The 27,778-nt window shown below is 42.1% G+C and overlaps 3 protein-coding genes and 1 long non-coding RNA gene across 7 annotated transcripts; 2 read left to right on the top strand and 2 right to left on the bottom strand.

Annotated features, from left to right (window-relative positions):
- The first annotated feature begins 24 nt into the window (after positions 1-24).
- On the top strand, positions 25-15,402 carry cars1 (cysteinyl-tRNA synthetase 1). Of its 3 annotated transcripts, XM_047363209.1 has the most exons (23): positions 463-569; positions 3,448-3,675; positions 5,119-5,210; positions 6,814-6,902; positions 6,981-7,077; positions 8,055-8,153; positions 8,268-8,417; positions 8,636-8,776; positions 8,900-8,988; positions 9,070-9,191; positions 9,611-9,723; positions 9,958-10,086; positions 10,218-10,347; positions 10,422-10,525; positions 10,608-10,705; positions 11,879-12,068; positions 12,271-12,333; positions 12,419-12,500; positions 12,590-12,670; positions 12,966-13,033; positions 13,224-13,283; positions 13,364-13,447; positions 14,249-15,402. In XM_047363209.1, exons 1-23 carry the CDS (start codon positions 548-550, stop codon positions 14,375-14,377), a joined length of 2,460 nt encoding a protein of 819 aa, XP_047219165.1. In that variant the 5' UTR covers positions 463-547; the 3' UTR covers positions 14,378-15,402. The 3 variants fall into 3 exon arrangements, with proteins under 3 accessions (XP_047219167.1, XP_047219166.1, XP_047219165.1); XM_047363211.1 differs by lacking the exons at positions 463-569; positions 3,448-3,675 and adding an exon at positions 25-45; XM_047363210.1 differs by lacking the exon at positions 3,448-3,675 and having other exon boundaries at positions 447-569.
- On the bottom strand, positions 582-18,361 carry LOC124867030. 2 transcript variants are annotated; one of them, XR_007037974.1, is made up of 4 exons: positions 18,226-18,361; positions 1,442-1,508; positions 1,118-1,302; positions 582-772 (listed from the first exon to the last, which is right to left on the bottom strand). It is a non-coding gene; the product is annotated as an uncharacterized LOC124867030 (long non-coding RNA). The 2 variants fall into 2 exon arrangements; XR_007037973.1 differs by having other exon boundaries at positions 1,126-1,302.
- Positions 18,297-20,969, top strand: LOC124867029 (G2/mitotic-specific cyclin-B2-like). The gene is made up of 8 exons (XM_047363212.1): positions 18,297-18,456; positions 18,527-18,640; positions 19,032-19,316; positions 19,394-19,552; positions 19,623-19,859; positions 20,131-20,271; positions 20,342-20,452; positions 20,521-20,969. Exons 1-8 carry the CDS (start codon positions 18,430-18,432, stop codon positions 20,629-20,631), a joined length of 1,185 nt encoding a protein of 394 aa, XP_047219168.1. The 5' UTR covers positions 18,297-18,429; the 3' UTR covers positions 20,632-20,969.
- A 1,177-nt stretch (positions 20,970-22,146) lies between these two features.
- crybgx (crystallin beta gamma X) lies at positions 22,147-26,833 on the bottom strand. The gene is made up of 6 exons (XM_047363575.1): positions 26,720-26,833; positions 26,313-26,361; positions 25,035-25,156; positions 24,447-24,582; positions 23,537-23,676; positions 22,147-22,359 (listed from the first exon to the last, which is right to left on the bottom strand). The coding sequence occupies exons 1-6, from the start codon at positions 26,761-26,763 to the stop codon at positions 22,227-22,229; spliced, it is 624 nt and encodes a 207-aa protein (XP_047219531.1). The 5' UTR covers positions 26,764-26,833; the 3' UTR covers positions 22,147-22,226.
- Positions 26,834-27,778: the final 945 nt, after the last annotated feature.

Below are 27,778 nucleotides of genomic sequence, written 5' to 3'. Positions count from 1 at the left end.
GAGACCAGAACCAACAACGTTGATGAGCTGAGAGTCACTATTAGAGTAAGTTGGGCTTCCTGAACACCTCAGCAGAACCACAGGCCAGAAAACTCCATGCCAGGCTGTGCTGTTGCAGTGATACGAGCAAAAGGAGCCCAGACCAAGTAATAAATGGCCGTACTGTACAGTACATGGAGATGCTGTTCAGCAGGGCCACATTTCTGTCTTAAAAATGTTTTTTATTGGTCTTAGGCAATATTTTTTACTTTTACCTAGAAACTAGATTTTAGTTTTTCATTAGCTGTAAGTCAGAATCAACAGAAACAAACACCTGAAATCAGTGTGTGTTTAATCAACACATTAGTTTCGCTTTTTGAAAAAAATGACTGAACCCAATCAACTTTTCCATGATCATTTTTCTTCTCTAAGCTGCATCTATAGAGATGCGTGTCTCTGAGAACGACAGTCATTGGTGTCCCCTGCTCTCGGGTACGGACACATTAGTTCCTGTTTCTCCTTCCGGTCCGGTTATTGTTGCATCAGCATCTCATTCAGCCCTGTGGCAATGTCGATCTCGGCAGAGACAGGTACAGCTTTTACTCTTTTTACCTGTTTATTACTATCGCTACTTGCTCAGATATGAAGCCGATGAGAAGCAGAGAAAAGCTCCGTTTAATGTTTCAGGGGCTGTCAGTTGAAATTAGCCGCTAATAGCGAGCAGCTCCGCTAAAGCAGCAGAACTCCATAGAAAAAGCGACCATTTAAGATTCTCCATGGCAGCGTTTAACTTCTGTAACACATAGAGATTAACAGATTAGACATTTTCAAGCATTAACTCAATATTTTCATTCGGCATATTTTATTAAACTAAAATAACTTCAATAAAACCAAAATGTATGGTGTTCTTGTATGAGCATTCACGTCAGTGCATTCAGAAGCTGATTGAAATTTAAAATTGACACTTAATGTGTTTTCTTTAACAAATGAATGGTTATAGTATCAGTTATCTGTTTAAATCTGATAATGATATTAATCCAACAAAGCATGTATCTGTCATTTTAGTCACATTTGTTTCATCATTAAAAATATAAGCATCTCCTGTAACCTGCATGATTAAAGCAACATTTAAAATCACTTTTTCACCACTTTGTGTTTCACCATCCTTCATCTCCATGTGTGGCTCTGTTTACTTGTAGTTTCCCTTTCATTTGTTCTGCTCTTGATCTTCCATCCTGTGTGACCTCTGGTCTGTTTATGGAAAATCCCTGGTTTAATTTCACTTTCATGTTCCTGGTGTGTTCTGTTCTGTTCTGTTCTGTTCTGTGAATAAATAAAAAATAACACACTTAGTAAACCAGAAGGAACCGTCCAAGTTGGATTTAATTTGGTGCATATACAGAGCAGTGATGAGGATGTGAATGATTGGATTTCACACCAGAAGGAGTCAGCAGGCAGTTACCAGAGCGTCTGACAGTCGAAGCAGTGAGTGAAGGTCAGCAGATGCAGAGGAGACTCATTCGGCAGTACTTGAAAAAAATTCAGATGGTTTAAATTATAGCTGGACAATATACAGCTTCTAAGTCATCATATCAGTTTCATTCAATTCAATATTAGAATTATAAAACGAAAAGCTCTTAGCTGAAATTTATATTAGAGATGGTCCAGAGGCTCAGGGGTTAAAACTGGGCCTGTGGTTCTTAAACCGAGTCCGCTTTAGATACCGAACACAACAAACAAAGTAACGGTATCACAAACCAGAAGCTGTATCTAGTGTAGGATAATCTAGTGCTGGTTGCACAGGTCTAAGAGTCAGAAATGTTGAAATCAAGCTGATCAAAGTTTGTCCAGATGACAGAAAAGAGTGAAGTAGCCCTTTACCACACTGGCCAATCAGAAGCCAGCTTCAGCATTGTGTTGTTTCAGGATCTCTGATAGAAATTTCCAGAAAAGTTTGGAAGATTTGTTGGAAGCCTGGTTTTAGGTGGATGAGGGTGTAGATAGAAGACACTTCAGCAACTGTTCTGACGGACTGTCAGCTGGTCCAGGAACTGCCTGAAAACCCAACCTCTGCGTGCTGATTTAATTATGTGCAGTAGGGACAGATGGAGATGGTAAAGACCTCTGAGCATTTTAGATCTGATTGGCTTCCTGTTTTGAACTATGGAGCTAAATTGGGGCCATAAAGTTTGTTCAAACGAAAAAAATTTGAACCTGAAAAATAATTTTGAACCTCCCCCCAAAAAATTTGAAAACTGGAAAAAAAGTTTTACAACTGAAAAAAACTGATGTGAAACTGGAAAAAAAAAAGTTCAAAACTACTTTTCAGATTCAAGTTTTTTTTTTCAAACTTGCAGATTTTTTTTCCGGCTCCAAACTTCCGGCCCTGTTTTTGGCGTGGGGGGCGGGGCCTCAGATCACATGACTGACAGCTCAACACAGCGGCTGAACAACATATTCCCAGCTGTTGCATTCAGGGACCGCGGGAACTGGAATTATCTGTAATACATCATCGATATTCTATATATATGTGATTGGTTTTGAAAGATAACTTGCTTCATCGATAGAAGCAGCTTACGTGAAAACACGACGCGCATCTCAGAGGAGAAAATATGATCTTGACAGATTTGCACAGCATTTTGGAGATTTCCCATCCTCTCAACATCTAGCAAAAGAAAGTAAAAGAATATGTTGTTCAGCCGCTGTGTTGAGCTGTCAGTCATGATTTGCACCCCCGTGATCTGAGGCCCCGCCCCCCCCACGCCAAAACAGGGCCAGAAGTTTGAAGCCGGAAATAAAATCTGCAAGTTTGAAAAAAAAAAACTTGAATCTGAAAAGTAGTTTTGAACTTTTTTTTTTAGTTGCAAAACTTTTTTTTCAGTTTTCACATTTTTTTGGGGGGAGGTTCAAAATAATTTTTCAGATTCAAATGTTTTTCTTTTGAACAAACTTTATGACCCCAATTTAGCTCCATATTGAACTCTGTTCTTTTTAGTTGTTTTAATGCATCTTATTAGAATCCAGCTGATGGCTTCAGTTAAATCCAACAAGAGGCAGAGACGTCTGCAGGCTTCTCTCATCCTAAGCTGTCAGGATATTCCTCTTTGCATCGTCAGCATGAAATGAAACAAAACGCAACTCAGCCATTATTTTTAATTGTCCTCTTTCATGGAAAATCTCACCGTTCTGGGATTGGCCCTCATTTCTTAAATTGGTTGAGTTGAAGGAGCTGAATTTGTAGTAAAACTTTAGAACAGCCTAAGATGCATTGATCTGGAGGTTTTGCTCTGATGATTTGAGAGGATAAGGACATCTAGCAGCAAATGAACCTTTTCTATTTATAAAGGAAGAGTCAGTATTTTGTAGAACATAAAGTGATGGATTTCTGATGAGCTTTGCTGACTTCTTAGACCGTTGCTGCTGCTTGGCAGGTAACTCTGTGCGAACATCTGCCTCTTGTTTCTGCAGCCTTTGAGTTTGGCTTCTTGCTGCAGATTAACGAGGAGGCGGCCCTGACAGCGGCCCTGAACGACTACCTCACCTCACGCAGCTACCTGGCGGGGTTTGGCCCCTCCCAGGCCGACTTGAGAGCCTTTAGGCTCCTCCCCCAACCCCCCGACCCACAGCATGTCCACGCTCTGCGCTGGTACAGACACATTTCTGCCCTGCAGCAGGACCTCGCCGCAGACCGCAGCAGTGAGTAGATAGTTGATGGTGTGTGAAGGTGGAGGCCAGTGTGCGATCCTGAAGCAGGTGTCCTCCACCTCTCTGCAGAGATGCATGAACCAGAGCTCCTCTGGAGGTGTTTCAGTTGTTTCAGTTGAAGCTTCGTACAGTTAATCGCAACGCCGGCCTGTGTGTGACGCCCTGTAGCTGAGCAGTTGAAACAGCAGCTCAGGGTTAGTTTTGGTTGCATGCTCAGCTGGAGAACATCACCGCTGTCTGAAAACGAATTCATGTGGAGTTGCAGTAAAAGTTAAACTGATGTTTGAATGAGTCCACTCACTGCATGTTGTCTTCATGGTGATTCCCTGAACCGGTTTCCTTCCTGTGATCCAGACTTCCCTCTGATCTTTTAAAGTGGTCTTGATCTCCAGGCTTTCTGGAAGGTTTTTCCTCACTTTGTTTTAGTCGGATGCAGCAGCTGGTAAAGACGTGTAAAAACTCTTAAAATAATGTAGTTTGTTTTAGTAAAAAGCTCAGGAAAAATGCAGCTTTGGGTTGTGAAAAGAAAAGCTGACATTAAGAAAGAGAGCATGCTGTTCAAGGCTGATGTGTGCTGATCTTCATAAGTCAGGACATTTCTGTGGCCTAAACGTTGAATAATTAAACGGTCTAAACCAGCTGGAGCTGTGAGGAACTCACTGGATGAGGAGCCAGGTTTATCTTCTCCCCAGTAGAGTTTATTAACTGGACCTGTGAGCTCTGGGGAGATGAGACAGACTGAGCTTTTCAGCAGCTACCTCTCCAGGTAAAAGTAAGGATGAATATCAGGTAAAGCACCACAGATGCTCCACTGTTAAATACAGTGGAGCATCTGTGGTGCTGTGGGCCTCTGTCCTCCAGAGGCCATGAGATCCTGGTTAGAGTTCCCGGTATCGTGAGCTCTTTGTAATACCGGGACGTTTGAAATAAAACGGGTCCTTTTGGGTCTAAAATGTTCAGTGTGACATTTTCAAGGCTTTTTACTCCAATTTACCAGGACATCAATAATCATGAAGGCTACTTTAACTACCACTCAACCCAAGAGGAGAACTCATTTTAAATAGAATAATAAAATAAAAATAAAATAAAAGTTTTCATTTCGTTAATAAATGTTGTGTTTTCTTCTCCCTCTTAGTTACGCAGACACTACATATAAAATATGATTAATATGAAACATTAAGACCTTTTTTCACACCTGAGAAGATATTAAATATTAGAATAAACAGAGATAAACTTTGTGTTTTATCTTTTTATCATGTATAAATATTTCACAACCCTCTGAAAACAAAAATAACACAAAATCAAATTTGAACTGAAAGTCTGTAAAGGGTTAATGAGTAAAACTAATTGGAGGTGCAGTTTAGCAGCAGAGATGATTTGTGGTGTTTTAAACCTGTTGGTCTGTTTCTGTTTGCGTTCCTTGTTTTTTCCCAGTGAAAGGGAAGCGGGTCCAGCCTCCATGGTCTCCACCAGCTGGAACAGAAGTCCCTCAGCTGTGGCTCTACAACAGCCTGACCAGAACCAAGGTACGGCTGTGAAAAGCATAAACGAATCTGGTGTCAGTGAGAGAGAACTGGCCACTTTGGGCTGCAGAACTGAAGCTCACGAGCAGCCAGACGTCTCTGAACCTTCAGCTTGTAGGAGTTTAGGTGATAAAACCTCAGGATGTTGATCTGCTCCAGCTTGTTTCTGGAAATCCGTAGGTTGGATAAAGCTACAGGATGGAGCCGTTCACACAAATCAACACAGAGCCGATTCTGATTCTGACTGGAGGAAACTCTTCTGCAACCTGGAAGCTAAACATTGTCCAAATCAGAATGAAGTCTCCTATGATTAAACCTGATGTGTTCAGGCTCCTCCTGTTTGACAGAATTGACTGAGCTTCTACTGTAACTAACTCTATGTTCTCTCTTTCAGACTCTAACCTTGAAAACTGGCTCAGAGTTTATCTGTTCTTTCTTTCTAGATGAAACGACTAAAGGAGCTACATCCATTAACATTTACTTTTCCTTCCCATAGAAAGTACTCCTGGATCAGTGCTTCTTTGTTCTCTTTGTGTCTCTGCTCTGTTCTCTCAAACCTCCAGTCGGTCGTGGCAGATGGCCGCTCACACTGAGCCTGGTTCTGGTTCTGCTGGAGGTTTCTTCCTGTTAAAAGGGAGTTTTTCCTCTCTACTGTCGCTACATGCATGCTCAGTATGAGGGATTGCTGCAAAGTCAACACCAGTGACTGTCCACTGTCTCTACATGCTCATCCAGGAGGAGTGAATGCTGCAAGTCACTGACTGGATGCAATCTGCTGGGTTTCCTTAGATAGAAAAACTTTTTATCCAATTTGAATAAATAACTGAATCTAACTGAACTGTTCAATGGTTAGTTATTAATTGGAATGTATGAACCTGACTTTGTGAAGAACCTTGAGACGACATGTGTTGTGAATTGGTGCTATATAAATAAACTGAATTGAATTGAAGTTAAAAACATCTGTTACAACCAATAAATGAGAGTCTAGGAGTAGCACGGTGTGGCACAAAACTAATGCAGTAAATTTATAAACTAACAAACTTAAAACTACTGGACAAAACTCAACTCATCATAAAAGAAAGGATTTATTTCCTCAAAGTTCAAACTGGACATTAATATTTGGGAAGCAATAAACGTCAGGGTCTCCAAGGTCCAAACAACAAACAAAAATAACCCTTCTGGCTAATAAATAAAAGCAGGTCTGATCTAACCAAACAAAAGGACAAATGGAGAACCCCTACCAAACTTCCATCTAACATAAGATCTCTAACACCCAACAATCCACCAGAACAAGAAGATTAACCCCAGCATTATCGGAAGAGAGCCCCCTATAGGCCAGTGGACGTAACAACATCACAGCTTCTAGCCGACTACAGTTTAGAAGAACCATTCTAACTGAGATGTTACCTAAAACATTGAATAAAGTCCTTGTCAACAACTTGATGTTTGGACCTTTCCCTGTCAGAGCCACTGAGCCAGTACAGTTAAATAGAGTTCTGGTTCTGGGAGGAAACTCACATTCAGCACATTTATAGATTTTCGTTTTTAGGACTAAAAGTTTGGGCCCATCATCTCATTTCTGTTTAAACACGTCTTCCTGTTCCAGGAGCCGTTTGTTCCCCAGAAGGGCAACAAGGTGACGTGGTACTGCTGCGGGCCCACAGTGTATGATGCTTCCCACATGGGACACGCCAGGTAAACGGATCAGCATTAACAGTTAATCACTGATCCTGTCTTCCTGCCAGAGATGAGCTGCTCCGCCTCTTTTTCCAGGTCCTACATTTCCTTCGACATCCTGCGGCGAATCCTGAGGGACTACTTCAAGTACGACGTGCTCTACTGCATGAACATCACAGACATCGACGATAAAGTGAGACGTAGATCAGTCTCTGACCCAAACATAAATTAACTGGTTCTTAAATGGTCTGTTTGTTTATTGAATCCTTGCAGATAATTTTTTGAAATGTGCAACATCAAGGTCAGGTTATCACCGTTGATAGTAGGAAAGTTTAAAACCTGTTGGTGTCTGTAGGAAGAACGTCTGTCACTCTGTGTCCCTCTACCTGAAGGTCCAACACGCTGCCGAGAATCCAAAAATATTCCACTAGTTGAGATTAAAGTTTAATTTGCTGCACCAACCTCTGATTGCAGATTATTGCTCGCCTGCTTGCTGGGTTTCACACGTTTTCCACTAGTGTCATTACAATGACAATATAAGCATTCATGTATTCATTTGTTCCTGCAGACAGTAATGATTCTGCTCATGTAAAATGGATTAAAGATAGCACAAATACAGCTGCAGGAGAACACAAATGGATCAGCATGAGAGAAAAGTTTAGTTTTGGTCATTTTTGTACTCATGGAACTCGTCTTCGCTCGCTTTCTGGTCAAATTTAAGCTAAAACTGGTTTGGAAAAAGCTTTCGACCACAAACACTGTTAGAAAACATGGAAATCAGCACTCATTTAAACATGAAAAAAAGATTTCTATGAAAAACAAACAATATGTTACTCATTCATCACTCAGAAATTTGTTTGAAAATACAAACATCCCACACTGGAAAGATTCAAATTCATGAAGGTTGGCATTTTATTGTTCTTCTTCTACTCGTTTAATTCGTGAACAAAACAGAAGAGAAGATTGTTGATTATTTTCCCCTCTGCAGAGAAATTCACTTAGTATCATCAGCAACATAAAAAACAGTAATAATAGAAACAAAAACTGTCAATATGTGTACAAAAAATATTGGTGTTTGCTGCATTTTTACAGCTGAAAATAGTGAATGAAATGAGGCGTCTCTGCAGCAGAACTTCAAGGCTTTAGGTTTGTATTTTCCTCCGGTTTCAGATCATTAAAAGGGCCCGACAGAACTACCTTCTGGACCAGTACAGAGAGAAGCAACCAAAGCCAGCTGAGATCCTGCAGGACGTCTTGAGGGCACGAGTGGTGAGTCACGGATCAGATCAGAACCGATGTGAAGGTCCGATCCTGTCACAGTGTTCTGCAGCAGTAAAATCCTAAAAGCCCGGCTGAAACTGTTTCCTCCTCCATGTTTTTCAGCCCTTCCAGGAGCAGCTGGCGTCCACCACAGACCCAGACAAGAAGCAGATGTTGGAGCGCCTGGATGCCGCCGTCACCTCCGCTCTGAAGCCCCTGCAGGGGGCGGTAGAGAGCACAGCAGCAGATGAAGTCCTCCAAGCTCTGGCTCAGGTGAGACTGACCAGAGATGCTGCTGAATTCAGATGTTTGCTGATAGTCTCCTCAGTTTCTTGTTGTTTCAGTTTCTTTTGAAGGAAGTCAGGTTTTTATTTTGCTGAATTTGCTTCTAACCAGCATTTCCACCTTATTTTAGAAACGTCAAACCAGTTAAATATCATTTATGTTCAGGCAATGTTGTTTGTTATAATTATTTTACTTTATATTCCAAGGTGTTGTTGGAGAAATCAAAGGACTTGCTGTCCGACTGGTTGGACAAACAGTCTGGAAGTGAAGTCACAGAGAACTCCATCTTCTCCGTCCTTCCCAAGTACTGGGAGGGAGAGTTCCACAAAGACATGGAGGCCCTGAGCGTAAGCGATCTCCTCTCCTGATCAGTCAGAGCTGCAGGCTTTTAGAAGCTGCCCCCGAACTATATTTAGGTCTGAAAGAACAATGTTACCAGTGCGCATCATTTCTGTCTCCATATCCCTCAGGTTCTTCCTGCTGATGTTCTAACTCGAGTCAGTGAGTATGTACCAGAGATTGTGGAGTTTGTGAGGAAGATCATCTCAAACGGTTACGGGTGAGGAAATAAACCATTTGTAATGTTCTCCACCAGCTGCAGCAGGTTTCTTTGAGTCATTCGGTTCTCGGATGTTTGCAGGTACGAGTCCAACGGTTCTGTCTACTTTGATACCCAGAAGTTTGATTCCAGTCCGCAGCACTCGTACGCCAAACTGGTCCCAGAGGCTGTGGGAGATCAGAAAGCTTTGCAGGAGGGAGAAGGTACGTGTATACAGGCAGATGTCTCATTTTGATGGTGTCTTACCTGATGCTGCCATGTGATGCATTGAATCTGTAAAAGTTTGGAGTTCAGAGATGGAAAATGTGCAGGAACGCTGTGATTTACGTTTCCTGAATTTCCGTGACGTTTCTATTTCCTGTCATTTATCAGACTGTTTGCTGCTTACTTCTGTTGTCCCAGTTTTAATGTTGAGGTTATTTGCATGTAGTTTAAACTCAGACCCGTCAGCGCTGAAAAACACTCCCAGCCTGAGCAGGGACAGCAGGATGAACCAGAGAGAGAGAATCTCTCTGTTCAGATTAATGCTTGTCCTATTTCACTGTTCCTGCCTTTTGATTTGGACAGGAGAGGCTTACAGATCTGCTGTTTAAAACCCTGTCTTCATCCCGTGTCTCTGCAGGCGATCTGAGCATTTCTGCAGACAGGCTGAGTGAGAAAAAGTCCCAAAACGACTTTGCTTTGTGGAAAGCTTCGAAGCCAGGAGAGCCTTCCTGGGAATCTCCATGGGGGAAGGTGAGCCGTCTCGCTGAGCCTGAACATGAGCGAAAACCTGGTGTTGCTTCAAACCTTCAGCTGCATTTAAGTTTTTTTTTATTCTCAGGTTAATAAATCTGACCTGCAGCTGGATAAATGAGTCTGAAATGTTTCTGCTCCTCGTGTTTGAGCCTCTCTGTTGGAATAAAACTAAACTGGTGCAAGTTCAGATTTAATGACTGAGTGTCTTTGTTCTCCGGGATGCTGTAACAGGGACGGCCGGGTTGGCACATCGAGTGTTCAGCCATGGCTGGCTCCATCTTAGGAGAGTCGATGGACATCCATGGGGGAGGGTTTGATCTCCGGTTCCCCCATCATGACAACGAGCTGGCCCAGTCTGAGGTCCAGTTTCTGACACTCAATTCTTAGTTCTTTATGTTCTGCTTCCAATGCCTCAAAGAATAATTAAAAAAAAACCTTTCCCTCATAGGAACATAATTTTATCTGACCTTGGCTGGTTTTTTCCTTCCCAGGCATTCTTTGAGAACGATTACTGGGTTCGTTACTTCCTGCACACCGGTCACCTGACCATCGCCGGCTGCAAGATGTCCAAATCGCTCAAAAACTTCATCACCATAAAAGACGCTTTGGCAAAGAACACTGGTGAGAGTCTGCTGCTGCTTGGTGAACATGCTCCCCAGCTTCTCTAAAGGTTACATGAAATATTCCTCCTGTAGCTCGTCAGCTCCGCCTGGCCTTCCTGATGCATTCCTGGAAAGACACCCTCGACTATTCCTCCAACACCATGGAGTCGGCCGTGCAGTACGAGAAGTTCATGAACGTAGGTGTCGGTATGAGTTAACGTCAGTCCTCACGGCCTCCTCTACATGTTTTAAACGGCTGCTTTTATTTTTCTTCACCAGGAGTTCTTTCTGAACGTCAAGGACATCCTGCGAGCACCCACAGATCTGACCGGTCGCTTCGAGAAGTGGGAGGCTGCAGAGGTGGAGCTGAACAACAGGTGAGGCAGTAATGATGCTTCAGTCTAAACAAACTAGTTTTACCTACAGAACCGTGCAGAAGTCAAACATCTTGACCTTCATCTTGACCCTTGTTCCAGCCCAAGATTCAGCGTCGTTTATGGGTTTACTGGGCAGTTGGATGGAAAGGATATATGGTCTTAAAACGTTTTACTTATAGAAATGTGCATTTGTATTCACCCCCTTTACTCTGAATACTCTAAATCAAATCCAGCGCAACCTCCAGAAGTCAGTTTACCATAAGCAACGCAGGAAACACAGCAAACATGTGGAAGAAGGTGCTCTGGTCATATGAGACCTGTGGGGGAAAGCTAACACTGCACATTACCCTGAACACCTTCTCCACAGTGAAACATAGTGGGGGCAGCGTCATGCTGTGGGACAGAGAAACTGGTCAGAGTTGATGGGATAATGGATAAAGTTAAACCAGGGATAAACCTGGAGAAGAACCTGTTGGATGCTGCAAAAGACCTGAGACTGGGGTGGAGGTTCACATTCCAGCAGGAGAACCACCCTAAACCTACAGCCAGAGATACAATGTATGGTTTAGATCAAAGCAGATTCATGAGTAGAATGACCTAGTCAAAGTCCAGACCTAAAGCCTAGACAGAGAATCTGTGACAAGAGTTGACAAATGATGTTCTCCATCCAGTCTGACAGTACGAAGAAGAAAGGGCAAAACTTTCATTCTGTAGATGTTCAAAGCTGCTGGAGAAAAACTTCAAAATACCTGCAGCTGGACCTGCAGCCTGAGGTGGTTCTACAGAGTTCTGACTCAAGGGGGCTGAATAAAAAAGCACTCCACACTTCATATAAAATCCTAAAGTTATAATGAGACAAAATGTGGAAACGTTTATGGGGTGTGAATACTTTAGGTTAATAAATAACACATTTTTGGCTTTTTAAATGTTTCTGCACTTACAACCTTTAAGTTGTAAAGAAAACATAAGTTCAGGTCTGCTTCAGCGGTGTTTAAAAAGGCAGAAGGTTCTAACTAAACTGAGCCTCGTGGTCACTGCTCCACATGCTGCCTCGAATCATGGAAAACAGGAGCATCTTCCAGCTTCTGAAAGATCAGACTGAGGTTCTGACAACTTCTGGACAGCCTGCAGGAACGCTGTTCTTCAGACTAAGAGTCTCTCTGTGTGGTTCAGTTTCTACAACAGGAAGTCGGCCGTGCACAAGGCCCTGTGTGACAACGTGGACACCCGCACCGCCGTGGAGGAGATGAGGGTTCTGGTCAGCCACAGCAACAGCTACATCGCCGGCAGGAAGAGCTCCAAGCTGAGGCCCAACCGCCTGCTGCTGGAAAGCATCGCCACATACCTCACCAACATGCTGAAGGTGAGCTGTTAAAATAAAAACAGACATTCAGTAAAAATGATTTCCAGACTTAAATATATAAATATTTTTCTTCTTGTTCTCATGATTTTTGCTACTTTTATTCCTTATTTCATGTTTTCCTTCCGTTAACTTTCATGATGGAAGAAAGGAACGTCTTCAGCTGAATTATTGCACTGACATGAAGCTTTTCGCTGTCATTCAGATATTTGGAGCGATCGAAGGATCGGATCCCATCGGTTTTCCTGTTGGAGGGCAAACTGTGGATGTAAGTAAGCAGCTGTACCATCTGTTGTAGTAACAGAACCTGAAGAAGAGCCTCCAGTCACCTCGTCTTTGTCCGATCGCTGCAGCTGGAGAGCACAGTGATGCCGTACCTGGCGGTGCTGTCGGACTTCAGAGAGAACGTCCGGAAAATCGCCCGAGAGCAGAAAGGTGAGGATGAAACCCAACGTCCCTGAGTCCATCAGAGGGCAACACGTCCTCAGGCTCCTGAACTGATTCTGTTTTTCCAAACTATCCAGTGACGCCGCTGCTGCAGCTCTGTGACGTCATTCGGGACGATACGTTGCCGGAGCTGGGAGTCCGGCTGGAGGATTATGAAGGTGTCGCAGCATTATAAACGGGCAGAACCTGTTCTGCAAACCAAACCAAACCAAAAGTCCAGTGATGATTCAGAAAAAGAGACAGAACCTTATGAAAAGTCTGGGGGCAGCTCTCGGTTCCCTATATTTTATTTCAGATTTGTTTTGAAAGCTATTGTAACAGTTTGCAGGAAATTCAGAATGTATGGAAGGAAAATGGGAAAAACTGAGGTTGGATTTAGAGTTTTATTCAATGAAAGCCAACAGGTGACTTGTTTATCTCAAACTTCAGCTGATTAACTGAGCTGTGTTGCAGGTCAGCCCACTGTGGTGAAACTGGTGGATAAGGAGACATTACTGAAGGAGAAAGAGGAGAAGAAGAAGGTAAGATGTCAATGATTCCACTGTTAGAACCAACAAAAAGAAACTGGGAGTTTTGGGTTATTCAGTTAACAATGAATCTGACGAAACACCAACTTTCCAAGGGAATCAGTTAAGTTTGAACTGAAGATGATGGTGCTGAGATTAAACCAAAGAGAAACTCCTAAAAGAGACCATTTTCCTTCTTCTACAGATGGAAGAGGAGAAGAAACGGAAGAAGGAAGAAGCTGCCAGGAAGAAACAGGAGCAGGAGGTCAGTCTGATGTTCGCTGTCATCGTTTAATGTCATTTGGTTGTCGACACGTTTGCCCAACCACTGCTTCTCTTTCTCAGATGGCTAAACTCGCCAAGATGAAGATCCCTCCATGTGAGATGTTTCGCTCTGAACCAGACAAGTATTCCAGATTTGACGAGACGGTAAGTGGAGGATTCGGATCCATTGTTCTGTAGTTGACCCAGTTTCGACCAAGCTTCAGCTGTTGGACTCCAGAATAATTTGGTAAACAGATGAGATCATGGTCCACTCAGTGGCTGCAAGGTGCAGAACAAGCCCAAATCATCAGCCCTCCACCACCATGCTTGGCAGCTGTCCATTATGGTCAAACATCTCAGCTTTGGTCTCATCTTTCCAGAGGACATTGTCCCAGAAGTCTTGTCCTTACTTGAGATGCAGCTTTGGAGTCCTGTTGCCATCTTGTTTTTAGAGAGAAGAGCTTTCTCCTCTGTCCTCCAAACAGCCATACTGTGACTCTGACCTTGGACTGAATCTGGGAGGTCCTCTCCTGGAAAGACTGGCAGCTGTCTGAGACGTTTTCCTCTCGAGAATAATCTTGCTCTCTGTAGAATGATGGACTTCAGATGGTTTGGGGATGACCTTTTACCCCTTCCCAGGTTCATGGGCAGCAACAGTTGCTTCTCTAAGGTCATTGCTGATGTCTTTCCAATCTGACATTGTGTTAGCGCACCTGTATGCTCCAAACCTCTGCTTGTATTGAGGTGCTCACAGTGCAGATGATCAGGGGATAAGTGGATCTGATCAGCAGCTTCTGGCTGAAGACTTTCCTCTCAAGGAAGCCGTAAACTTGGACTTTCTTCTGCAGTTTGGCTTCATTTTACTCCAATAAATTAGGAAGTTCTTGTTTGATAAACAGATCCGTCAGAATTCTTGTTCATCCTGGGTTGAAACCTGAAACTTGATTCCTGTTTTTCTCTCCTCAGGGTTTCCCAACTCATGATGCTGAAGGAAAGGAGCTCAGCAAAGGTCAAGCCAAGAAGCTGCGGAAGCTCTACGAGGCTCAGGAAAAGCTTCACAACGAGTATCTTCAGATGAACCAGAACGGCAACTGAGCTGTGCTGGTCATTCGACACATTAAAACAGAAAGTCCGCAGGGAGCGTGTGGCCTTCTGTCTTCTGTTCATCATGTTTCAGAAAACAAAGGGTCCGGTTTTTATTTTCGTAAACATGGTTAAATCAACTCCAGAAACGTGTGAATTGTTTTGCATTGATGAGGTAAAAAGGACTTCCTGTTGTGAGTTTTCTTGATCAGAAGAAACAACCTGTGTCTCCGTTTTACCATTGTTTCCAGGCTGGCTGCAGCCCTGTGGATCAACGCAGACTCAGAGATGTTCCTGTGTCTTTAGAATGTTGGATCTACTCATAAAACAAGATCTGTGAAGCTTTTCCATCATGCATTCCTTGTAAAATCAGTCGGTCATATTTCCTTGATTGAATTCACTGTGTTTGTAGCAGAGATTAGATTCCTGGAAACATCAGGGTGTGATTTTATCAATCATTCAGCTTCATACAGTCACACAGAAACACTGGAATCACAGAACCTCCTAGTATCTGCAGGAAAGCTTCGAGGTTTTCATCAGCTTGGTTATTTCCTTTTATGTTAGTTTTGGTAAACTTTTCCCAGGATAGAATCATTTAATAAAGATGTTAGGAACATCTGCCAAACAGAACCGGCTGGATCATAAAATGTTTCCACATGTTCACGTCCATTCTTATCCATTCCTAATCCCAGTGATGTCTTTGTAAAATGATCCTGCCAGTAACTTCCAGGATAAGATAAAACACAAGCCGCCTCAACTCCAAAGAGCTGCTTTCCTCTTTTTACGGTTTCTGCAAAATATGAAGGAATATGATGTTTGATGTTGTTGAGGAATCTGAGTAAATTCCTGAGAAGTTAAGAAGGTTACGTTTCATGGCTGGAAAATAGTCCTAAAAGAGGAGAGCTTTTTAATCAATCATCCATCCATTACACTTTGTATTTTTCTACTGATTTATTAGAAAACTGTGGTTCTGTGAAGGCGTGGCTGCAGGTTGTGGTTTGTGAAGAAGATGCTTTAATAAAGAGGAGTCAGAGATACAGATGGTGTCTTTATTTCTGTGTTTTTTTGTTAGATCTGAAACATTTTGTTCAGTTTGTCTAAAGATCAGAACAGAACCCGAGAGATGCATTCCCTTCAGCCTGCTCCAGAAGGAATGATCATATCTAGATGGGTTTTCCTCTTAAATGGAGGGCAACGTGTTTGTTGGTGGGAGAACATCATTAAATGTGGACCTTCTGAATGATGCACATTTAAAGTCACTGACGTTCTTTGACCATTTAAACTTAATGAGTGCTGGTAATGCTGTCTAACGCTTCATGAAGGAATCGGATGATCTGACTGTCGGATGCTCCAGGAACTGCCTGATCCCACCACTGATTCCCTCTGGTTCTAGTTTTGTAGGAAAATCACATCTGAATCCAGTGGATCTGACTGGTTTCACCATCTATTTGCTGGTCTGCCCCAAAGTTCCCTCAATCGTCTTCAACTAATATAAACAGTGCAGCTAGAGTTCTCACAGGATCAAATATCAGCGTTCCTGTTCTGTCCTCATTGCAATGCCTACCTGTGGTTTTTAGAATCCATTTGAAAATGTTTGTTTGTAAATCCCTGAATGGTCTTCCTCCATCACATCTCCCTGAGCTTCTTCCCCCCCTACACCCCCACTCATATTCTCAGATCCTCAAATCAGCTTTTACTTTCCACTCCCAGAGCTCAACTGGAGACCAAGGGAGGAAGAGCTTTTATGGCCAGGGCTCCCAGTTTGTGGAACGCTCTTCCACTAAATATTTCGCAGGCCTCTTCGTTGTCATCTTTTAAATTGTTGGTTAAAACTTAGTTTTATAAGAAGGCTTTTAATATTTTCATTTATCTTGTCTTGTTTTATTATTGTTGCATTTTGTCTTTTATTTATTTATCTTTATATTTTATATCATTGATTTGGCATATATTGTTTTTTATTGCATTATTTATGATGTTTTCATTGATTTTTTGAATGTAAAGCACTTTGTAACTGTTTAAAAGGTCACTGCAGGCTAACCTGCAGAAGTCGTGCAGCTCGAGTGGTGAACCTGGGTTCAAATGGAGGAATGGGTTAAACTGGGCCTGACCAGATTTTAAGGTTAAAATGTCACTTTTATATTCAGAGATGCAGGATGCTGAAGCTCCAGATTCAAGGAAATGTCTTCACCTTCACACCTGATTGATCATGAAGAAGCAAAACCTTCTTAGGCTCCATATTAGACACATCAGACCATAATGAACTCATAATGAGCTCATCAGTAAAGTCTGACAAAGTTCTGGTCCAGCTGTAAATGAAATAAGATTGTTCATCACTTAATATATAAATGTTTAAGACATCTACAATTAATTGTTTAATTATTAAAAAATGTTCATCAAACGTGAATTCGATTGTTTTTAAGGAATATTTGGTGCAAACAGGAAGTCATTAACGGCACGCAGTGAAGATGTTCCTTTAGGAGTAGTTTTACTAGAGACCTCTTGTTTCTACACAAGCTTTGTTCTAATGTTATTCTTCTTCTGCTGAGCCTGATGAGCCATTTGGAGGTCAAGTGAATTTACAGTAAACAGTGGATATTCTCATTGGGACGTATTTGCACAGTTCTAACTTATATACATTACCTAGTTAATTAGTAATTTAATAATAACTCAATAATAAGACTGCTGCATCCTAGATGCACAAAGGAGCGTTATCACAGGTCCTTCCTCCCAGCAGTTGTTAGACTTTATAACCATCACTGCTCTCAATAATCTCAAAAAGTGTAAACATCCCTGCTGCTTTTGCAGTTTTTTCACTTGCAAAAAGTATTTTGTTGTTTTTTATGCACAATTATATATTTTTATAATAAGATAATATGTTTTACTTTTGTGTTAATCTGAATGCTTCCATTTGCCTTCCACTTTGCTTCTGGTATACTTAAGTTTCCCCGCTGTGGGACAATAAAGGATATTTCTATTCACTTAAAACTGTGCACTTATATTTATATTATATTGTAGATATGTTTGTACTGTTTAATTTGTATTGTATTGCACTGACTACGCCAAAACAAATTCCTTGTATGTCCAAAAACGTACTTGGCAATAAAGCTTTTCTGATTCTGATTCTGATTCTGTTCTATTTTATTGCTGTCAAATGCTTTATGTAATAAAAACTGATTTGAAAATGTTAGTTTTTTTTGCCTAAGTTTGTAATTTTGTATTGATGTGATTTATTGATATTTGTTTTATTTTATTATTTAAAATACCAGAATATGCACTTAATTTCAAAAAAAATTTCTGTCAGATTACATCGTTTTTACAAATTAAATCAGATTAAATAGTAATACTCAGTACTGAAGTAGTGTTTTTACCAGTATAAAAAGAGGATTATTTTGGATATCATACTTATTATTATTATTATTGTTGCTTAAATGTAAATATAATATATCGCATATTATTTGTAAATATGTAGATAGTATTGAAAGTAAAATATAGGTCGTAGCACATCATTAAAATGTTTTCTTAATGTAACCAGAAACACATCAGTGTAAAAGTGAGTCTGATGAAGGGGTGGTTCATTCCTTATATATGTTCACCATAAACATATATAAAGATATAAATGTTTTATATAATGTACGCCATTTTTGTCCAACATGTCACCATTTTTTATTTTCTTGTTCTTTTTTTATCTTGTGTATGCAATTACATATTCAATGCTAAATATATAAATAATTAAAAAAATACTCTTACTCGAGTAATTTGAGTAATTGGAGAACTACATTTTACTTTTTCAGTAAAATTATACTGAAGAAGAGCTACTCTTGGGTACAGTAGCTACTTCATGTTTCTATGGCGTTGTTTACCTTTTCTGACCTTGAATTCCGGTTCTCAGCCAATCAGCGGCCTCCCTGCCTCAGCTGTAGCCAATCAGGTTGCCCGCAGCGCTATTTGAATGTCGCTGTTTGGCAGCTGCTTCCTCGCTGTCTGAATCGTGTTGTCTTGTGGTTTTAGCTGCTACAGATGATCTGAGGTTCTGTTCGCTTGTTTCCTGCGTCTTTCTTCTCGTCATGTCCGCTGTGGAGGTTCGAGCTGCGGTGAGTCAACAGCTCATCTGTCTCTGTCTCTCTGTCTCCATGTTGTCCAACGTGTCTCGGTGTGTTGCAGCCGCTGCAGGCCGCAGAGGAGCCTCTAAAGAAGGGGAAAAGCTCCGCGGCGGTTCCGAGGAGAGCTGCTCTCGGAGAGATCACCAACTTTACCGGAGCAGCGACCAACATCAAGGTAACAGCTGCACACCTGGACCACCTGTCCACACCCGGTTCTGGGGTTGAACGGGGCTGTTCTGGATTCAAACCACACAGACCGAGTTTGGATCTTAGTCACAGCGGCAGTAAACGGCTGGTTCAGTTTTTACAATCTGGGCCACCTTTGATCATCTCTAGTAGGTCTCTGGTTCTGATGTAACCTTCAGCTTCAGCTTCATTCTGCAAACTTCAGCTCAGTTGGAGAACTCCAACACAAACAACCATTTTATATTTCTGCAGTCTAGATTAAAGAACCCAGCAGAAACACAACTGGTTACAGTTGTTGGTTCTGGTTACAGTTGCTGGTTCTGGTCCAGTTGCTGGTTCTCTGTCCAACATCTAATCCAGTTCCAATGATGTTTCCGCAGAGGATGGGAGCTTCAAAGAAGTCCTCCAAAGGATCCTGCTCCCAGAAACCTAAACTGGTCCAGGAAGATGCTGTAGTGGTCCAGGTGGTCCCAGCTGCTGCAGATCCGCTCCCTGCTCTTCCAGAGGAGTTGTCTGACGTGTCCATGAAGGAGGAGCTGGAGCTGTGCCGGGCGTTCTCCGAGACGCTGCTGCCGGTGCAGGATGTGGACGAGCAGGACGCAGAAGAGCCTCAGCTCTGCTCTCAATACGTCAAAGATATCTACACCTACCTGCACCTCCTGGAGGTAACTTCCTTCGTGCTCCAGCTCAGCTGCTTTGGCCGCTGCCAGCTCTGACCTCTGACCTCGGCGTGTCTCCTCAGGTACAGCAGGCCGTACGGGCCGACTACATGAAGGGGTCAGAGATCACTGCTAACATGAGGGCGATCCTCATCGACTGGCTGATCCAGGTCCACTCCCGCTTCCAGCTGCTGCAGGAGACCCTGTACCTCACAGTGGCCATCCTGGACCGCTTCCTGCAGGTGAGCTGGACCAGAACGTTCTCCTCTTCCCGTGTTCAGCTGGAAATGACCCTCTGCTGCTGCACCGCAGGTCCAGCCAGTATCCCGGAGGAAGCTGCAGCTGGTCGGGGTCACCGCCATGCTGGTGGCCTGTAAGTACGAGGAGATGTACTGTCCGGAGGTCGGAGACTTCTCCTACATCACGGACAACGCCTTCACCAAGCCTCAGATCCTGGAGATGGAGCAGGTGGTCCTGAGGAAGCTCAATTTCCAGCTGGGACGTCCGCTGCCGTTGCACTTCCTCCGACGAGCCTCCAAGGTGGCCAACGTGAGTCTGAAGCTGCAGGACAGATGGGAAGGATGTTCCTGGGAATGATGCTGTGAGAAAACTCCTGATCCATCCCTTAGTTCCCTGCAAGCTGCCAGACTTGAACTCCTTTAAAGTGGTTTGGATCCAAAATTCTCCAGGTTTCCTGAAGGTTTTGTCTGCTTGGACGTGAACCGTGACTGTGGGCTGGATCAGGAGTTTTCCACAGCTCTGGGATTGTTTTTTGGAAGCAGTGAGGTTGATTGGACCTGATTGGATGTTTGTGTCTCAGGCTGACGTAGAGAAACACACTCTGGCCAAGTATCTGATGGAGCTGACCCTCCTGGACTATGAGCTGGTCCACTACCGGCCTTCTGAGATCGCCGCTGCTTCGCTGTGTCTCTCCCAGCTGCTGCTGGACGGGCTGCCGTGGGTGAGTTGTCCTTTCTGTCCGGGTCTCTGCTGCTGCTGCTGGTTAGCTGAAGACTTCTCCTCTTCCTCAGTCACCCACGCAGCAGCACTACTCCACCTACGACGAGGCCCACCTGAGGCCCATCATGCAGCATGTGGCCAAGAATGTGGTGATGGTGAACGAGGGGAAGACCAAGTTCCAGGTGAGTCTCTGAGACGGCCGAACTTCTCCTGGTGTGTGGATGACCTGTATATGTTGATGTTCCCGCAGGCCGTGAAGAAGAAATACTCCAGCAGCAAACTGATGAAGATCAGCCTCCTTCCTCAGCTGAGGTCCTCCATCATCCAGAAGCTGGCGGCTCCTCTCATCAATGATCCCTGAGATGAGCTAAAACATCTTGGACTTTTCACTTGCACTCTATATTTAGATTTGTTTTCTACCCTTGGAGTTTTTATTAAAATGTTTTTATTCGTTTCCATCCAAGCTTCGTTGTTTCGTCAGAATCTTTTGTCAGTGGACCTTGAACTGCATTGTGTGGAAGAAGATGAGCTTCAGAAGTTTGTCTACAAACAGCTTCTGTGGAACAAAGACTACCTCGGAAATAAGACCAGTTTTCTTGCTGATTTAAAACCTTTTTGAATCATATTAATGCCGTGCATCAACATGCTGGGTTTATATTTTTGTGCATCAAATGAAATAAAACCTGTTCAGAAACTCAAGTTTGCTGAAATTTTATGTAGCTTCAATCTAAAACTGGTTGTGAGGTGCAGGAAATGGGCCCATTGCTGAAACTGTTCTCATCCTCGGAACATTTCTGGTTTATTTCCGATCAACCAAATGTGAATATCCTGTTTGGCTTTCAGCATTGGAAAATAGTTTTTAAATGACTTTGAGGGGGTAAATACATTTCTCCAGCCCTGTATGTGGTTCAGACTGTTCAGATTTAAAAACTAAAGCACTCATGCCAATGCAGAACAATTCTGATTTAAAACTTGGTTTCCTGCATCACTGTAGACTTTCTTCCCTAGCAGACCTCTAATCTCCAACGATAAGATCTGAACAGTTCAGTCAGTTTTTTATGTAAGAAATTCAATGTTTTGTTTCGGTAATTCTTGCATTTTTATCCATTAACTACTGATTGCTGAATGTAAATCTATATATAAATGTTATGTATGTTGTTTAATTATATTCAAATGATTTGTAAGATTTAGATTTAAGATGTAGATAGAAATATAACATTTATAGATATCTGATTTGGAAATACATTTAACATATAAATATAGATGTATTTATAATGTATTTAATATTTAGATTTAGTATTTCCCAATAAATGCAAGACAAATTCAATAAATGTGAAGAAATTATTATTATTTAGGGCACCTAAATAACTGAAAAGTGAATTTTTACATTCAGCACCCCATAATTTACACATCCTGATTCATTTGTTTTATTTCCAACATGCATGTCTCATTTTACTTTTCAGCCCTGCTGATCTTAAACCTTAAGAATTTGTGGCAAATATAAAGATTTTTCTGCATTAAGTTTGAAATTTTGACCCATCAGTAAACTGAAGACATGCTCTGTAAATAGGACTGTGGTCATGTGACAGAAATGAGACTATATTATGATAGGAGATTTTTGTCACGGTTGAAAAGCATGTAAATTTAGAATAGACGTGGTCTGAGAATAAGGCCTTGAGGAACACCACATGTGATCCTTTGCTCAGATTTCTTATTGGCAAGTAAAAAAGCAGTGTTTGTTTGAGTAAAATTTGCTCCAATTTTTAGGGCAGAATTTCAAGAATTTGAGGCTATAAACAGTTTCTGTTAGAGAGGAATAACCAAAGGGTTCATCTCCTTACAATATAAAATCTGTCCAATAAATAGACAAAATCAGTTTATTACTAAAATAGTCTTTATTTTCTATGTAAAGCTGACAGGCTCCAATAGTGCTCATTGTTGGGTGAAGGTTCTTGTTTAGTTGAATCGGACTCGGCGCATGGAGCCCACGGTGCTGTTCTGGCTGCCCCAGTCTGAGAAGTTGTTATAGTCCCGTTTCTCCAGGATGTAATGCGGCCCCCTGTAGTTGGGCTCCTGATAGACCACCCAGCTGTAACAGCAGAACGTTGGTCATATCAGTCAGGGAGCTCAGTTATAGAACAACAGTGAGAGGTTGTTTCAAGCTTTCCTTGGAGCTCCACAGGGTTCTGTGCTTGGACCAAAACCTTCATCAATTGATCTGCTTCATTACGTCCAGGTGTTCCAGTCCTGGTCTGATCTATCTATATAAAGATATATCTATATATATGTGAAATATTGCCAAGCTATATATAATAATAACAGTTAAGCCTTCAACACTGTAGAGAGATCATTGCCCAAGATATGTTCTTTAACTTGTGGGCCAAAATGTTTCTTGGACCTTCTTCTGTCAGTGAAACAGGAAACAACCTTTCTAAGAAGGTCGACTAAACTAAACTGGATGAAATGCTTCATTTAGGGCAACCTCTATATTTATTGGCCACACTCTTAAAGATGTGTAAAAACCCTGAAAAATTCGTCTTCCATTACAATCACAAAGAAAAATCATTAATTCAATATTGAATTCATACCTTCATTAAGTTTAAGTGTTTGGAAAGTTAGGACTATGAATTTAATACTTCCTGTTTTGTTGTGACCCATCTTAATGACCCAACTCTCCACACCAACCTTTGAAAACAATTTTTATCTCAGTGTGTGGAGTTAGTTAACCTCTAGCGGGACTTTAACTGAAGCTTGTCAACAACAACCATTCCTGTTGGGTCTGCTGTGAAGCAAAGGATGATTATGTGGGAAAAGCAACTTATGTCCACTGTTAAAAAAAGTGGATGATGTTGATGCTGTTGGTTTTAAGAATGCATGACATCTTTTTGTATAACCAGGACATACAAAGTAAAATCTGGTGGTCTCTGGCATAGAACTGAAGATGGGTTGTCACTGCGTCTTTCAGCAGGATAAATCTACACAGAAATGATTCAAATCAACCTTATTGACCATCTCTGCCTGTCAGATCTAAAGATTGTGGAAAACCTGTGAGGTGAGCTGAAGAGAAGAGAACATCAGTGAGGACCCAGGAAGCTGGATAGAGTGGTCAAAGGTCCCTCTAGGATTTCATTACTCATTAATAAATCTCTGTTATTAGTAAAACCGAACCATTGTGTGAAAGGAATAGAAAGAAAGCCTCTCCTGATGAAATTCATATCTCCATAGCACTAAACCCTAAACTCTACCTGATAGGATAGTGAACTTACGCTCCTCCGAGGACACGGATGGACGCCACTCTGTTGAGGTTATAGCGGTTCAACAGATTGGGAATGTCATCTTGGATCTCCATTTTCTTTCCAGAGAAACCGGCTCGCTCAAATAGCTGAGCTCTGGGAGGATTGTTGTCCTGAGAATCAGAGACACAGCAGATGCCAAGCAATCTATTTTAACCAGGTAACAGGAAAGATTTGAATGATTCGTCTGGAGCCTCAGCAGATATGGGTGGCCAAGGTGTTACCAACTTACAGCTCTTTAATTCACTAGTCAGTTGGTAGGACGGTATTGTGTTGCAGCAGGTAAACTGGCGACAAAGTGCACATTTACACCAACTGGTCGAACATTTTAGACACCCTTTCTCGTTTAATGGTTTTGTTTATGTTTATGACTAATTATATTGCTCATAGATTCTCACTGGATGCATCAAAACAGTGAATGAACACATAGGGAATTATGTAGCAAACAAAAAATTCTAAAATAACTTTAAATTAGTTTTATATGTTAGATTCCTTAAAGTAGCCGCCCTTTGCTGTGATGACTGAAATATTAACCTTTGGCCGTCTCTTTATGAACCTGGGAAGTTCTTTCAAGAACCACTTGAGGCGACCACCTCATGCAGATCATGGAGAGAACGCCAAGAGAGGAAAGCAGTCATCAAAGCAAAGGGAGGCTATTTGGAAGAATCTAAAATATAAAAATGTTTATTGTTATTTCACACTTTTTCTTTACCACATAACTCCATGTGTGTTCATTCACAGCTTTTTTTGGAGGTTCTACAGGCTGCTGGATCAAGAGGCAAACCCAGTTTAATGTAAACCCATGTTCTGTATCATTACTGCATGTCTGTACAGAACATTTCCTGCCTCCTCCCTGATGATTACCAGTGTCGATGGATCTCACCTGTTTGACGGAGCGGACCGAGGAGACATGGTCAACCTGAGCGCCCCACTTGTCGTAGCAGTTGTACTCCCCCCGGTCGGACATGTCCCACAGGTACTGGCGGCCCCGGTAGTTCTCATGCTCGAAACCGACCCATCTGCCAGAAAGGTCAGAGATGGACCCAAATAGGACAGAGACAGAAAAATATAATAAGAAATGGAAACATGTTCCTCAGTTCTGCTGTACTTCTGCTTCACTTTCTGTCCAAATGGATGACAAGAGAATTCTGAATTTTGGATCTTGATTTTGTTGACTGAGAAGAATCTAAAACTAACTGATCCAAGCTTCAAACTTTATTAACGTTTATTTTTAGGAGATAGAAACAGTTTCATTTTCATGGTCTATAGTTCTTCCTAGTGTTAACCTCTGGGAGGATCTCATTTACACGAAGTCTCCACCATGTTCTCACTGGATGCAGGATTCTTCTCCAAATTACTAGAATCTGAAGGTTCTCCTAATATTTCAGTTTCTGCTTAACACCTTCTAGAGGCAGCAACCAGCAGCAGTGACCCTTCAGCTTAGTTAAACGGACTTTAAAGGTGAACTTACGCTCCGCTGTCCACCTGAACAGAGTTACATCTCTCTGGGAAGTTCTTGTCACTGACCCTGGGACAGTCGGAGTTCAGGTCCAGTCGTCTGCCAGCGAAATTTCGCTGCTCGAAAAGGGTCACCTGGGTCAGCAAAGAAAGGTCCAGTATTAGGCCCAAATAAAGCTTTTAAAACCTTCAGAGCCTGTATGACAGTTAAACAGTGAATGTGTTTCATCTTTGGTCATTAATCATTTAGTTTAATGGATTAACAATGGAAGAAAACATCTCTCATTTCTTTTGGGGTTCCTTCCAAGCAGCTGAAATGTTCTTTCTCTTACAAAGTGGTCTGGATCAGTGGTTCTTCAGACTTTCTGGATCTCTTTCAGATTCTCCTCATATTAGTGTTTCTTATTAAAGTTAGAGATAACATGTTAAAGTTGTTTAGTTTAACCTGCAAAGAACATCCTCCTGAAAATCTTCTGAAGGTGAAACAAAAAGCCAAGGTCCAGTAAAAAACTCTGATAGACCTCCGGAAAGCCTGCAGAACTGGACCACTTTTGAAAGATTACAGGAAACTCTGACTGACTGGACTGAAAATGTAAAGAAATTAAGGTAAACCATCCAATCAGAATTAGCAGGAGCCTACAAAAGCTGTATGGATAGAATAGCGCCACCCGCAGGGCTGAACCTCATTAGAGATGAAGATGGAGGAACCTGCAGGTTTTATTCATTCTGGTTTTACCCTTTGACCTCTGCTTTTTGTGAGGCTCATCCCTGTTAGAGAGAACGCCACAAATGACTGAGCAACAGTTGGGTCCAAATGCGTCCGACCCAAACTGATAATCTAAGTGGTGTTAACTACATGTGCTTCACAAACCTGGAGACAAACAGATTTCATCCATTTTGCAAACCAAAACCTAACATTTTAAAACCTCCAGTAAATCAGATGTGATCCGTTCCCTGAATGTGTCATTCAGACTCCAAATCAGTAATGTGCCGGTTCCTCGGTGAAAAGGCTGCTCAGGTTCTAGACAATCTAACCGATGTCCTGAGGACTCATCTGAGAAAATAATCTAAAATTTCCAGTGAGGGAACGAGTCGCTCCAGCATGTAAAATACTTTCTGCAGGATGAGGTTCAAATTTCCAAATGTTTAACAAAATAATCTTCTTTGAACAACATCACTCAGTTTTCTTCCACTTCAGATTTTAAAGTTGCACATTTGCCCCTTTGAATCATGAAAGCAAGCAGCAGATGTTTCCTCTGACACATTGGTTCAGGATGAAGGTTGGACTCACCCTCCCAGTGGACCCGTAGAAGGCACGTTGGAGCACAGACCCCAGCTTGCTGCAGATACAGAAGCATTTTCAATAGACAAACTCAGAAATTATTTTATTCATTAAAACAACTGAATAATAAACCCTCTGCTCTGGAGCCAAACTGAAGGTTTTAAACTAAAACTTCCTGTTTTTATGTCAACAAGCAGCTCAGGTTTCATTTCCAGAATCTAGAAATCGTGCTCATTTAGAAATTTTCATTTATTTTCCTCTCATTTAGCATTTAAAACCTAAACTCTGGTTGCATCCTACAACCGCCATCCCTCTCTGAGTGATTTGGGGGAAACTGGGCGTTGGAAGTCTCACACCGGCGGAAGGAGACCCCCCCCTCAGGCCCGGATCTGCAGGCCCCGGCCTTCTGAACGTACCTGGTTTGTTGGGTTAATCCTGGGACCTTCGTAAAGATGTTCATGTCAGCTCTGCGAGGCAGCAAGAAAGTGCCTTAAATATGGCGAGTTGATGCAACGGAGAGCTACCAGAAAGCTCAGAGGGTTTCTGCTGCAGTTACCAGGGCCCTCAGGGCCTTTGATATGCTAAACACAAACTCATGTTGCCCCCGTTGTCACAGGACGCACATTGGTGAATGAAACATACAAACACAGAGTGCAGCGCCAACAGTTTGGATTTCAGCATTTTCAGCATTTTCTCTGCAACAAAGCTCTGAAAACAGAAGTGATAACGCTGCAGGGGCCACTCCTGTGTTCACAGGAAGGACGGAGAACTCCAGAGGACACCCTGACTGTACAAATCCTGACTGTAGTTACACTGTAGCTGAATGAAGTCTGATTGGATTTAATCATTAACTGCAAATATACATGATCGTAAGAAGAGGGGCACAGGAGGGGGGCCCCAACAGGGTGCCTTTCATGCAAGAACCACCTCTGACTCTAACCTCTAAGACATCCCACATCAGTTAGTTTCTGTTTCTGTTACAGTCGTGTTTAAAACTCCTGCTCCAGCCTTCATTCCTGCCTGTTTTCCTTCCAAGCATCCAGACTCTCCTGTCATCTATTAAAGTGGCCTGAAGCAACATCTCTCCAGGGTTTCTGAAGGTCTTACAGGTTGTCAGCACAGGGTGTTTGAGCGTAAATGTTTCAGAAATAAGTATTCAGAAATAAATATCTATAAATATAACACACCTGCAACCCCTGCTGGTAAATATTTGTGGCTACAGTGTCCTGTTAGCAAATATGGGTCAAGCTTCAAATAATCTCTCATTTGCCCCTACTAGTGCATTTCAATAAATTAGAAATATCTTGAAAGAGTTAGTTTAATTCAGTAATTTAACTAAAAAAGTGAAGCTTTTATATTATACAGGTAATTAGAGACAGAGTGGTGTATTTTCATATGTAATTCGCTCACAATAATTGGTATGACTTGACAGTTGTACAGCAGGCATTCAACGACACCCTCCATAGGGAGAGCAA

Source organism: Girardinichthys multiradiatus, chromosome 4 (genome assembly GCF_021462225.1).
Source record: "Girardinichthys multiradiatus isolate DD_20200921_A chromosome 4, DD_fGirMul_XY1, whole genome shotgun sequence".
In the NCBI taxonomy this organism is placed as follows: domain Eukaryota; kingdom Metazoa; phylum Chordata; class Actinopteri; order Cyprinodontiformes; family Goodeidae; genus Girardinichthys; species Girardinichthys multiradiatus.
This window is presented reverse-complemented; position numbering and strand designations above follow the sequence as displayed.

Excerpts from the sequence above, each read along its gene's own strand:
- LOC124867029 (XM_047363212.1), top strand. The coding sequence starts at position 18,430 with ATGTCCGCTGTGGAGGTTCGAGCTGCG. Across the intron at positions 18,641-19,031 it reads GAGCAGCGACCAACATCAAG|AGGATGGGAGCTTCAAAGAA; the intron begins GTAACAGCTGCA and ends ATGTTTCCGCAG. Across the intron at positions 20,272-20,341 it reads TGCTGGACGGGCTGCCGTGG|TCACCCACGCAGCAGCACTA; the intron begins GTGAGTTGTCCT and ends CCTCTTCCTCAG.
- crybgx (XM_047363575.1), bottom strand. The coding sequence starts at position 26,763 with ATGAACATCTTTACGAAGGTCCCAGGATTAACCCAACAAACCAG. Across the intron at positions 25,157-26,312 it reads TCTACGGGTCCACTGGGAGG|GTGACCCTTTTCGAGCAGCG; the intron begins GTGAGTCCAACC and ends TTGCTGACCCAG. Across the intron at positions 22,360-23,536 it reads ATCCGTGTCCTCGGAGGAGC|CTGGGTGGTCTATCAGGAGC; the intron begins GTAAGTTCACTA and ends CTGCTGTTACAG.
- cars1 (XM_047363209.1), top strand. The coding sequence starts at position 548 with ATGTCGATCTCGGCAGAGACAG. Across the intron at positions 9,724-9,957 it reads GGGAATCTCCATGGGGGAAG|GGACGGCCGGGTTGGCACAT; the intron begins GTGAGCCGTCTC and ends ATGCTGTAACAG. Across the intron at positions 12,501-12,589 it reads AATCGCCCGAGAGCAGAAAG|TGACGCCGCTGCTGCAGCTC; the intron begins GTGAGGATGAAA and ends CAAACTATCCAG.